At 39.1% G+C, this 12,943-nt stretch overlaps 1 protein-coding gene across 3 annotated transcripts in view; it reads right to left on the minus strand.

The window, feature by feature from the left end:
• Positions 1 to 12,943, minus strand: part of TRAF3IP1 (TRAF3 interacting protein 1) — a 46,350-nt gene that overhangs the window by 11,746 nt on the left and 21,661 nt on the right. For all 3 annotated transcript variants that reach the window (XM_074872462.1, XM_074872460.1, XM_074872461.1), the window contains 6 exons: positions 11,871 to 11,969; positions 5,553 to 5,643; positions 4,738 to 4,821; positions 3,993 to 4,113; positions 3,809 to 3,845; positions 2,899 to 2,975 (listed from right to left, as the gene is read on the minus strand). In XM_074872462.1, the coding sequence (XP_074728563.1) occupies positions 2,899 to 2,975; positions 3,809 to 3,845; positions 3,993 to 4,113; positions 4,738 to 4,821; positions 5,553 to 5,643; positions 11,871 to 11,969 (509 nt within the window). The remainder of the gene's footprint in view (positions 1 to 2,898; positions 2,976 to 3,808; positions 3,846 to 3,992; positions 4,114 to 4,737; positions 4,822 to 5,552; positions 5,644 to 11,870; positions 11,970 to 12,943) is intronic.

Here is a 12,943-nt window from a genome sequence, read left to right on the forward strand (position 1 = left end):
TGTTAGGGCCACACGGGCATGCCAGACCCCCACCTGCTACCCTCTGCATATCTAGTCCCTGAAATATTCCCAGCAGCAACGCCATGTTGGAAATATATTTTTTACTTTTACTGTCTCCTGTATCAGTGTCTCTGTCTTCTAAAATAAATTTCCCAGATTCAGTAGTGTCTCCAGCTCATGTTTTGTGAACTACATCTGTCAAGTCCCAGTCACTAACTCTGAACATTTTTAATCATCTTTTCCACTGATTTTTCTCCTCTGCTGTCAGGAAAACTATGCTTCTCCTCTCTAGATCGCAATGACTTCAACAACATAATTTGAAAAGCAGTAGCAGCAAAGAAACCTACTGCAGTAGCAGCCAGCTGCTTGGATATGAGATCAGATGATATTCCAGGAGCTTAGCACTGTATGCAAGTTTTCACGTGATGGACTAGGAAGTCAGCACGTTTTTTTCCAGAATTAGTTGTCTATTATCAGCGCTGCTAACAGAGATCAGTGCTTCAAAAGATGCAACAAAAGACAAACAAGGACTGAATGAATGTTTTAGAGACTGAAAATGGGCAATGGGACTAAATGGTTATTGTAGAAGGACACAATTGTGCACGTGCATTAAAAAAAAAAATAATCTAAGGGGTTAAAAGGGAATCGTTTCAGTTAGTTTGTTACTCTTATTCAGAAAAAAGCCCAGAACATTTAGCACTAACACCAGAGGAAGCTTCCTGAGCATGAAATCCATGCAGTTTTGTAAACCCTCCCCCCTTTGTCCCTTTCTATGTCCAAGTGCTTAAGTTGACAGGACAAAGACCGAACAGTACAGCCTACAGCACAATTACGTACTGGCAGAAGACATTATAAAATGAACTACTACCAAAACTTAGTCCCGAGACTGACGATTCAACAGCACCACCTAGTTATAAAACCAGGAACAGCTGTATCGCTTGTCCTCGCAAGTGCCAACTCAACGTGCACTCCAGTGATGAGCTTTATGTGTGAACAGAGCAGTATCAACTTTTATCCCCTTTTTTTTTTCCAGTTACATAAGAGACAGAACTTACTCAAGCAGGCAATTTTTCACATCACACATATTCATTAGAAACAGCCAACAGTATTTCAATGATCAGTACACAGATGCTACAAGCTGCATATTTATAATAAATGGTATGTGATTCAGCAAGTTGGATAAAGCTTTAACTATTCATAGTGGATTATGAGCAGGAAACTAAGGGTGTTTTCCTATTTTAAGCAGGATTCATTTTCTTCATTAACCTCAGCTGTTGCAATACATAAAAGTAATTTTCTTCCTGCTAAACAGGATCTCAGACAATCCTAAACCTCAGAGAGGAAGATACCCCCCCCCAAGGGTCTGATCTGCCATCCCAACTTTCTGAACTTGTTGGGGAAGAAATGAAAAGGCTAGTCTGTGTGGCAGCATAACCCATTACCACTGGACACAAAAGCAGATGGAAGTATCTCTATTCAAGAGGAGAAAATTGTTGATTTTACCATCCCAAAACTCCAATCCTAAAAATTAACACTGTGTCACTTTTGCTGTAGATTGGCAGTTATGAAGTCATACAGGTTCTAGATAAAGCCGGGTTTTTAAAAGTCTACTGTCTACCATGGGTTTAGTTCCTCAGTGACTTTTTTTTTTCCTCTGACTCTGCTTATAACCTATCATAGTATCATTACTCATTGCCAAATTCCTAGAGCTGATAAATCCAAAAGAGGCAGTCAAGTGGTCAAGGCTTCAAAAGCCCCTACTGATTTCAGACAGCTATGTGAAAGAGCTTGATACTCTCTGAAAAGCTGGACTCTTGAGGTCTGAATTGCAGCATCTTAAAGCAGTATGTCAAACTAGATCATTCCTGAAAAAGCACATAGGTAGTAAAAACGTGCAATACTGAATTACCATTTAAAAAAAAAAAAAAAGAAAGAAGATGTGATTGAAGATTGGTTCATGAAAAGCACTCGCCTTTCCAAAACATTACACACCTGTCTGTATTTTTACAACAGCACTCTGCAGTGCATTCCTCAGTGCCTCCTCACCAGCACAGCAAACTAGCTGAGTGATTTAGAAACTTTCCAAAGGGCCAGTGGATCAGAGGAGTCCATCTAAATGCTCTGTCTTTTGCTGCTTCTTGTAACATGAGCTTTGCAAAGCTCAACAAGCAAGAGCTCTCCAGTTGTAACAGGAAGACACTTAAATCAGAGGGGTTCAACCTTTTGCTTTTGGTTTTTGATCACTGCTAGACCCTTTCTAAGTGATCAAAACAACAAAAAAAACCAACAAAAAACCAGCAAAACCAAAACCTACTTTCCCTTTCCCAGCTATCGATTGTGGAAAAAATCAAATCAAATCAAATCACTTCATAGATTCAGACCTCAGTGCTGGGGTATGCTAGGATGTTACTAGGGACACCTTTGGTGAAACGAAAATACTTCATATGGTTAACTGCACCAAAGATTCCATGTTTTTTAGCCTATGATAATGACTGCTGGACATCTTCAAATGCCCGGAGGACAAGTAAGATTGAAACAATAATGGTGCAGCTGTACAAATGCACAGTGTGCCCTACTACATCTAGGGCATGGCTGAAATCAGCAGCCTTTGTTCTGGAAAACAAAAAAATAGGCTAAAGAAGGCTCTCTGAAAAATTGTACTGAAATACTGAAAAAAAAAACCAAACCCAAACCCACAAAAATTAAAGGTGAGAAAAAAAAGAGTGCTACACAGAGAAGGTAACAGTATCTGACAGACTAATGGAGGAAAAAAAGCAGCATAACACATCAAGGAGGAAAGCTTGATAATAAATGGAAAAAACACATTTAAGGCACAGAAAAAGGTCACGATTACAAAATTTAATATTCACAGTTCTTTGAAGGCCATTACCATCTTACCCTCTCTGTTGTCTTTGATGATTTCTGTGACGCCTCATAATCTTTCTTTGTTTCCAGGATTCTTTTTACCAGCCCACCTGTTGAAAAATCAGTATATTTCTCAACATTGGTTGTTTTAAACATTCAGGCAATAAAATCACAGCCAACTGCTTAATTTTTTTTTTTTTAATGTTAACAATTTTTAGAGCCACACAAAAAGCATTCTATAGCGTATTTTAATTACTGAGATACAAGGTATTTGTTATTTGATCTATTTCTCCATTATCCTCTAAATCAAACTGTATCATCAGTATCATTTACTGAACGTCTCTTGGTACAGAACCAGGTCCTGGAGCTGTATTAACACAAAGACTCTTCCTTTGTGTCACTCCTTTGGAAGAAATCAAGAACTGAATGATAGATATATAGATATATATTCCTTCGCGAGGAGTTTTTGGATGCAAATAAGTGTATCTGCCTAAATCACATCCAGTGTAACCATAATGGAAGCCCCTGAATCAGAGATCTGAGGTCACAAGTAAGCATAAATGTTAAGAACCAGTCCATCAAGTTTTCTAAAAGCTTTTCTATAACTTGCCTTGAACAGCCAATCCCATCTTTTATCTCAGAGCTGACAAGCTGTACCTGACACTGTAAGAAACATTAATTTATGAGTTTTATGCAGAATTTTAAATCCTGCTGACATTAAAAATGTATAGAAAATTTGTACTTAACATCAGTTGTAAATCCAGCTGCACAAGTAAACAAGACTGCATTTGATAAATTCTGTTTTGCTTGCAAAAGTTGCAAGCTCCTACCCTCAGGAGGTGTTTTGCTGCTTTATTCAGCATTTTAAGTGTTCAGCATTTGGTTGAAACCCATGGTTTTATTCGATATATATATATAAAAATATATGTAAAAGGAAACGTACCATGCTTTTGATCCTCAACCAGCTCCACTTCTGGCTCCTACATATGCAGGAAGACAGCTTTAGTTGCAAAAAGTTGGCATTGCTATAATACACAACTATTCAATATTCAGCTAGAAGCTACTTAAACAAGTAAGTTACAAACAAAGTACGGAAAAAGGTTCTATAATTCGCAACATGAACAGACCATTTCCATATCTGGCATTTCTGTCAGTGGCAGTGCTGCCTCCACCACAAACTGGTCATCATCATCATCATCAACCTGCTGGTCTATGATCACATTGGAGACTGTTTTACCGCTACCACTCCTGTAAGAGACACAATGAAAACCTATTAAGATCTGTCCAAACATATTAAGATCTATCTATAATAGAAGAAACAGCAGTACCCTCCCTTCCTCCCATAAAATAAAGCAGCATCAACTAAAAGCACATCAAATTCTTTCATTTCCATTCACAGCCGAACTCTGAAAACAGCCATCCTTCTCTCACAAAAGGATGCATATTTTCCTTCTAAACACGCTACTTCAGTGACTGGCACTTACCAGAGATCAAGTAAGCCATTTTATTTGTAGTTCCAAATGGCTGCTTCAGCCTTTTTTTGAACACGGGATATTCACTGCATGGTTTACAGATCTCTTCTAATGGTAGTTTAGACTAACGTTCTAGGGTTATCTGTTTCAGAGTTCCCAAAGGCAAAAAAATTAAATCGTATTTTTGAACTCCCAGATGTGACTACCAACCATAACTTTTAGATAATGCACTGGATTTGCAGAAACAATAAACCACATAAAACAGGCTTGAATTTTCCAGCTACCAGCAGTGAGGTGATCCATCCTAAAGCCATTCAGCAGCAGGTGAGGCACAGAAGATCTGAGAATAGTGTGGCACAAGAGCTAGAAACATCTGCTCTGCATGTCCCACATTCCTTACCTTTCTGGAAGTAAGACCTCTGCGCTTTCTTGACGTTTTACTCGGGGTGGGGCTGGTCTTGCACTGCTAGGACGGGGAATACGTCTACAATAACAAAGAGGCTTTTTCAGTTATACTATAAAAGGAAGTCTTACGTGTCCTCCAAAGTAACAGACATGTACACATACATGAGCTGAATAAATTAGCCAACGCATAACAACATTGAAAACGTCCCCAATATACAATCCGATATCACAATACTTGCTATCCCAGTAGGAGTCTAGGAAAATCTAGAAAATGTGTCCTAAAACAAGAGAACTACGATTCCATGTAAAACCACCTCTTGATTTGTCTCAGTAAAAAAAATAACCTGTATACAGCACAGTTGTTTACCATTAACAACGAATTTAGCATTAACAGTACACAATGCAATGGAAATGGAAAAAAAAATTATTTTCACAAGCGGTACAATTACACAAGCCTTTGCTGAGCAAAGAAAAGGTAAGTTGGGATTTAAAAGGCAAGTTGTTCTTCTGTATGTAATGCAATGTTCTTCTCATTAGACTCTCCACACATCCATCGTATTTTAATAACATTATATCGAAGCACTTGATGGATTAAGAAAATAAGTCCAAAACGCTTCACAATGTTACAGTTTTCTTTACAGAAGGAAATGAAAGTGAATAAAGGGAAACCATACGTGGAATAATATTTATTATTTGGTACTAGCAGAAACATATTGCTCCAAGTTTCCTTGCCGTTTTAAAATGGACTGACTCTATTACCTCCAGACACATCACAGTTTCATTCAAACAGAATAAAGGATAGGAACAAACCTTTGGATGGGCTGAGGTGGAAGATCATTAGGTACTTCACCATTTTCAGACGCCGTAAGCTTTTCAGAAGCCACATTCTCCGCTTCTCCTTCTGTTAAACAAAACAAACATATATTTTTGGCTTAGCTGGCAAGGCAAATCTAATTTTTCTTATGACAGTATTTTGAATCTTATCAGCACTATACTTGAATGCGTGTGCTCATAAAAATATATCACGACAAACTTTTTAAATGAGAAATAAAATTCTATGAGCTTATATAAAAGTTAAATATCTTGTGAACTTCCAGGTTTTAAACATCTCAGAGCATTCACAATTCAAAAGGGACACAGAAAAAACATTTAAAATTTCTTTATTTTTTATTTGTTTCTTAATATTGTGAAATTCCCTCATCAGTGAAAATGACATCACCTCACTCAATTCTTCCATAGTTGCATGGTAACATCTGCAATATTTCAAGTTGCTCATTATAGAAAATCATAAGAAAAAAAATGTATTAAAAAAACCTATATTCTCTATGCTGGGTTTTTTTAAACCTTTCTTTTGTTTACCTTAACTTCTTATTTTCCGCTACTGGTATTCTTAGTTGACCCAGATTTGACCAGGGGGTTGGACTGGCCGACCTCCATCCGTCCATCCCTTTCAACATCAAGGATTCTACGATTCGATGAGGGCTTCTTCTGTAATCCCACCATAGTTATGCTCTCCATAGGGTTGACCTCATTTGCCATTTAAATCAGACAGAACCAGTTTAACCGCTCCTTCCCAGTTGATAGATTTCCCACCAAGTTACTCTGACCCGTCCAGTGCAGTTAACCACATGAACCCACACCTGCCAAGCTCAGGTTAGACCATTCTCTGTAATGGCAGGGAACAAGGTGAACGACATCTCAGCCTTGACAATCTAACTGTGCAGGATTATGGACATCATTCACCACTTTCTGCTTCAGCCCTTCTACAAATAATTTTGGTAGGTAAAAAGCATTCAGTGTTCTTACGTTCCATCTAGAAAGCCTGCTCACACGAATTATCTGTCATAAATATTTCTTCCATGTAATGCCACACATAGAAAGGACTTTTAACTCTACTGTTCACTCCAGTGTCCTTCTGATCTGAAAACACTAACAAACGGCACCACTGAAAGAAAAAAGGCCAAAGCAGCTGGGCTTTTACCAGCCCAAATTTAGGCAAAGAAATGCAAGTATCTTTCAGAGTCTACTGCACTCCATTTTCCTAATGGGTTTGTGCATGTAACAGCCATTTCACAGGTAGGGCCTTCTCATTTAAAACTACTGTACTCACTACAAAAAGGACATCGAATGACTCGAGCGTGTCCAGAGAAGGGCAGCGGAGCTGGTGCAGGGTCTGGAGCACAGGTCTGATGGGGAGCGGCTGAGGGAACTGGGGGGGTTTAGTCTGGAGAAGAGGAGGCTGAGGGGAGACCTCATGGCCCTCTACAACTGCCTGAAAGGAGGGTGCAGAGAGGGGGGATGAGTCTCTTGAGCCAAGGAACAAGCGCCAGGACAAGAGGGAATGGCCTCAAGTTGCACCAGGGAAGGTTTAGACTGGCTCTTAGGAAGGATTTCTTTGCAGAAGGGGCTGTTGGGCGTTGGAATGGGCTGCCCAGGGCAGGGGGGGAGTCCCCATCCCTGGAGGGGTTGAAGAGTCGGGTTGACCCAGCACTGAGGGATCTGGTGGATTTGAGAACGGTCAGTGTGAGGTTCATGGTTGGACTGGAGGATCTTCAAGGTCTTTTCCAACCGAGATGATTCTGTGATTCTGTAACAGTATGTATACTACATTTTTATACAGTGTATTAATTCTACATATGGTCTTCTGGAGAACATAAGAATATATGTAAATACACTTAACAACATAAGCACTGTGTTAAGCTTTCCCTCAGCCTTACTGGTACAGGAACAACCACTGTGCATCAACCAGCCTTACAGTTGCTGGGACATGAGTTGGAACAGTCCCTATGTTAAGACCAAGCCAGGCCCAAGTCAGAACACTGTGTTCTGTTGCTGGCTGTACCACGAGCTTCTTGCGCTTCCCTAATTTAGCATCCCTGCCTAACAGAGATAACAGGGATTTCAAAATTCCCCTTCCACACAGCAAAACGTATTTTGCCACATGATGGTGTTCACAAAAGTATGGAGAAATAAAAAAAACAGAGGTCTGCTCCTTAATAAAATATTTGATTTTGCATAAAGGCTCTGCTTGGAGCCTGCACATGCAACCACAGGAGCTGAGACAGCCCACTGGTGACTGTGGGTACCACGGGTAAGTCAGACCGAATACTTTGGCAACCTTTATGCAGACAGGCTTGGGGAGAGGTGTGAGCACGTCCAGGATTTTTAATTTTCCGTGTGTTACGTTCAGTCTGTTAATAGTACAGCTTCACTTCTCATACTGGAAAGCCATCACTGACCTTTGGCACAGCAGGTTCCTGCAGGTTTGTGGAAGCATGTACAGTCCTCCCTTGCCTCTACACACACCCAGCTCCCAAGGAACAACGCCTGCAAGAACCACTAATGTTGTTTTCAAAGAAACAGCTACCTTTAAGCAAGAAGGGCAGTCTGCTAAAGAAATTTAGCTTTTGGAGCAGTTATTGGCCACAGTCAAGGTCTCAGCTGATTTCTTGGTCTTGCTACATCCTGACATGCATCACGCCAACAAAACAGCTGCTCACGAGATAGAAAGTCAACGGTTGCAAGGAGTTCTTCAAGCATTCATTTAGTCTGTGTGAAAAATGAGCATCTCCAAAACCTCACTTCCCTGATTCATCCCCTCCCCACAGCACCAGTGGAGATAGAGCAGGGATGGTATCACAGCACTGCACAGAGAGCAAACTGAGAGATGCTTCAGGGACCTCACATATATCAGATTTCTAGATTTCCAGATTCAGTGGATAGGAATTAGGAAATTTCCAGATTACTGCCCAATTACCCAGTTATTTGTGGATCACTTTCACTTTTAATATGAACAGAAGCCACAAACGCACCAAGTAATAGGAGGAGGAGGGAAACAATGTCAAGTACTGACATGAAGAAAATGGAAAACTTACTTTTTGTTAATCTGGTGGTTGCAATAATTACTTGTAATATATTGCAAAAAGTTCCCCACAGGTTCTGCTTATTTTCAAGTTAGAACCTATAAAGTGCTCATAAACTATCACTTTTTTTTTTTTTTTTAAACACTTAACTCAAAGCACAAAGCACTTTCATAGACGGCTTTTTGGTATTCTTGGATAAAGTCTACTCAAAGCATTCAAACACAACAAAATTATGGTTTGTTACAGTCTAAAAGTTCTTAATACATAGCATAAAAGGGAAAAAAAGCACTAAACTAGAGAAGTGCTTTATTTATTGAAAAGCACTGTTTTTTCTCTTAGAAGTTTTTAGCTATCATTGGTATGTTCAGTGCTGGTCTTTTGTCACTATAATGTCCCTGAGTCACTGGCAAATTCACCTCGAAATAACAAATACATTGATTTTTCAGATAAATTAGATAAATTCTTTAATAATAATCTGACCAAGTTCGGCATGAAGCACAAAAAAAAGAACTACAGCCAGCTTCTAACTTGGGAGGTACTACTGGGACCAGGAGAATAGGACAAACACATTAGGGAGTGTTTCCAACAAATTCACGCTCCTGCGCTAAAGACATCAAAGTTCTGCTTATTAAGCGAAACACAGTCATCAGAAATGAAACTTTTTTAAAAAGTCAAAAGACAGTGGAGGATCAAAATGTTTGTCTTGATAGAATATCTGACTAGATATTCCTGGAAGTTAAATGAGATGCGTAAAAGGTGAATTGTACAGATCTGTACAACAGATCTGAGAGGCAAAGCCATGCCCATCTACTTTGAACTAGGAAAGCACAGGGACTGCTCACCCCTCAAAATAAGTTTACACAGTCCAGAAATAGAAAAACTAAAGATCCAGAGGAAGCTGAGAAGCAGGTCACAGAATGTAATTTTTTCTTTATTAAGTAGTTCCAAGTACCCTCTAAAACCTTGACAAGCTTGTGGAAGAACTATCTTCACCTCCTGTCCAACTAACCTACTCCAAAGGTAGGTTTGGAGTTGCAGAAGGACAGTGACTGTGATTTTTAAGCAGTTTCAACACCGAGTTTCCATTTCATTCCACTAGAGTTAGCTGGAGTATAAATCTTCATGCACAATTAACCAATCAAACCGTATCACAGAGCAGCTACATAAGCAAACAAGACAGTGCCTAAGCATCTTGCAAGGACTGTGATTTCCAGGATGCAGTGACAAACTAAGCAGAGTTTCAGTAGTTTCTAAACCCTCCCGCCAGTGTAAACTGGCACTGCCACCAAATAAGCACTCCTGCCTTCACACTTCCCATTCCCTCCTGTTAGCACAAGCATTCACACACTGCCTGAAGAACTGCATCAGCACAACCAGGTTTAAGACACTGCTCTCCCAGCCCCTGGGCCAAGGCGGTGGAAAGGACGTTCATATTTTACATATATGCCAGTTCTCTGCAGATGGGTGGTAGGTAGCTGTGACGGCTCAACTGAATAAGTGACATCTTAAGGTTGCTTTGAAATAAACTTTAGAAAGGATCCTGGCATTACTCCTCCCAGAGAAGTATACCTCAACATAACTACCAAAACTGTGAGAAGATAAACTGTACCAGTGAAATTCAAAAAAACCCCCTCGTTTTAGAATTTAACAAGGTTAAGAAAAATCATCAGCTTCTGAAAATGCCTCATGCAGGCCTACACTTTTATAGAGCGACCATGAAATCCAACTGCTCTCCCTTCTTGCCACAGTGGTGCATTTATGTGCACACATCTAAAGAAAGTGGAACCTAAGTAACTTCAGGGGTATATGAGCAAATAGCTGACGCAGGCCAAAACACCCCTTTGCCAGAAAGCTTTAAACATGTATTTCTTATCTAAAAGGCTACCATGAACCAGCCAGTGAGGATTCCTAATGGAGGACATCAAGGGAGAATAACAGATAAGCTGACAAATACTCATTTATAAAGAAAATAAAAACCACCACAATGGAAAGGTTCAGAGCTTCAATCTCAGAAACAGAATATAAGACTGAAGATCTAGGACAGTAAGTTTATTTCAGCTAGTAAACAATGTTTTTAAAATCCTATAAATGATTCTTCCCTTGGAAACTTTTATTTGCCATTAAAGACACAAGAACACAGCAAAAAGGGACAGGTGATCACTGCCTAATGATTAGTCCAGATAGCATCCAACTTAGCTATCTGCAATGACTGTTCTTATCGACTCTCATAATTGATTTCACATTCCAACTGTGAAAGCTATTAAATGTGTGAATAACGATTTCATCTCTGTAAGAACTTACAGAAAATTAAGGTTCACTAATGCACTACTATGTTACATTATCCTATTGAATAAAGCTGAAAATAGAGAACACTCAATACAATATTTGGTTCTTACACCACCTGAGAATCCAATCCAAATCAATAATGAACCTGGGGGTACTCCTCTTACATACATTCAAATTATAAGCAGAGGAATATAAAGTTATATAACATTCCAACAGACAAGACAGCTCCAAAAGATTAAAAGGAATTAGCATGGAAGTTCTCCCAGTTGTGTAAGGTCACACAAATGTCTTGGCCAACCATCTACATTTCATTAGACTGACACAGCTACGAGGCCCTGAAGGCCACAGGTGGACTGGGAAACAGCCTTTGACCTCTCATATACATGGTATCAACTCTCTCAGCTAGGTCAAGCATCTGGATCTGGAGAAAACAGAAACGCAGCTTTTTGCTTAAATCTCAGTTCTTCCTCCTACATTTTGCCTCTATGGCTTCATGTATATTGTAGCTGGATACAAATACCTCATTAACAATGTATGTCTTGGGAGCTATATTCAACTTGGAAAAAAAAATGGAGAAATAAGTATGCAGAGATGGAATTTTCCTCTAAAAATCTTATAAAATGCAAACACTAAGTGAGACTCCCAAATACTTGTGCAAAAAGGCAACATTCTTACATAGAACAAGTCACCAAGGGATTCAGGCACAGCAGCCCTGCATTTTCCTTGAGACATTGTAAGCACTGGTCTTTTTGAAAACTTGCTTAAGAATAAGGAAAGAGAAAATAAAAGTAACTGTTTTATCAGGGAACGTATATTTTTAAACCAGGACATTAATCACCAGATGTGATTAAAACACAAGACCGCAGTTGGATTAAGTGTAAATCACCCGCCTTAAATCATTTAGCTGCATGGATTCAAGTTTGACCCCGAAGCACTCAAGTTAGACTTTCCAAGGCAGTCAAGTTTTTATTCTCCCTACCTTTCTGTTTTACTGCAAGTCCTGGTTCAGCTTTCTCTTGCAGTTTAGCAACACTGTCCTCTGAAATCCTATCTGCCACGCTCTTCATTTCCACAGTTCCTGTAACAAAACAGTTTATAGTCAAATGAAACCAAAGATACAATAAAAATTTAAAATAAAAAGCCATGCTAAATACCTGTTACACTTACTATTTCTTTAAGGGCTATCCTAGTTCAATAAACCGTCTTGAGTGTAAATAAGTAACAGTCAAAGTTCACAAAGACTTTTTACGTGACCGCTGATTGAACTCCTTATGTTACTGCAAACTAATGGCAACTTCTTCGATTCACAAACGATTTACAGATATTACTTATCAGCCTGATAGCTGGTGAAACAATACAGTATTTACCTAATAAAGTCTAAGCAACTGCTAAAATACATAATACTGTTTGTATACTACTTGGAAGGCGTAATGCATTTTGGTTTGTTTCAAAGGCTTTAGCTTTAAACGCATTTCATACAAAAGCCATTAAGAAATTTCAAGCAAGAAAAACTGATTTCTGGTAGCTGAACTCCACAACTTGCTGGTAATGCCATAGGAGAGCATAGTCCACAAATGCTGTTCACTTTTGATGCTACCTAAACCAGGGGGGTTTTTGTAAAAAAAATGAAAGACTATTTCATCTACCAATTACCTTAAATTAATTCCCCCAGTTACAATAGGACGATGATGACAAAAGCAAAGTAACACACAGTGGAATAAAGCTGAAATATTCAGGTATACATCTGATTTCTAAATTATCTGCCCAGGAAGAAGAGACATTCAGGGCAGAGGGACACAAAGGAGAAATGCTTCAGCACCATTTGTACATCACTCCTGAAAATATACCTGTGTCAAGGTGGTCAAGAAAAGTTAAACTATCCATACAGTTTGTCAAGACACGTACAGAATTGGTAGAATATTTAGCTTTCGTTTTATCATTGAAAAATATATATACACACACACACCCACACACACCCCCCCTTCACTTGGAGTAATACGTTCAGTTCTCACACTCCTCAAAATGCAGCAGAAGCACAATAAATTCAGAAAT

This window comes from Strix uralensis, chromosome 6, assembly GCF_047716275.1.
Source record: "Strix uralensis isolate ZFMK-TIS-50842 chromosome 6, bStrUra1, whole genome shotgun sequence".
NCBI classification, from domain to species: Eukaryota; Metazoa; Chordata; class Aves; order Strigiformes; family Strigidae; genus Strix; species Strix uralensis.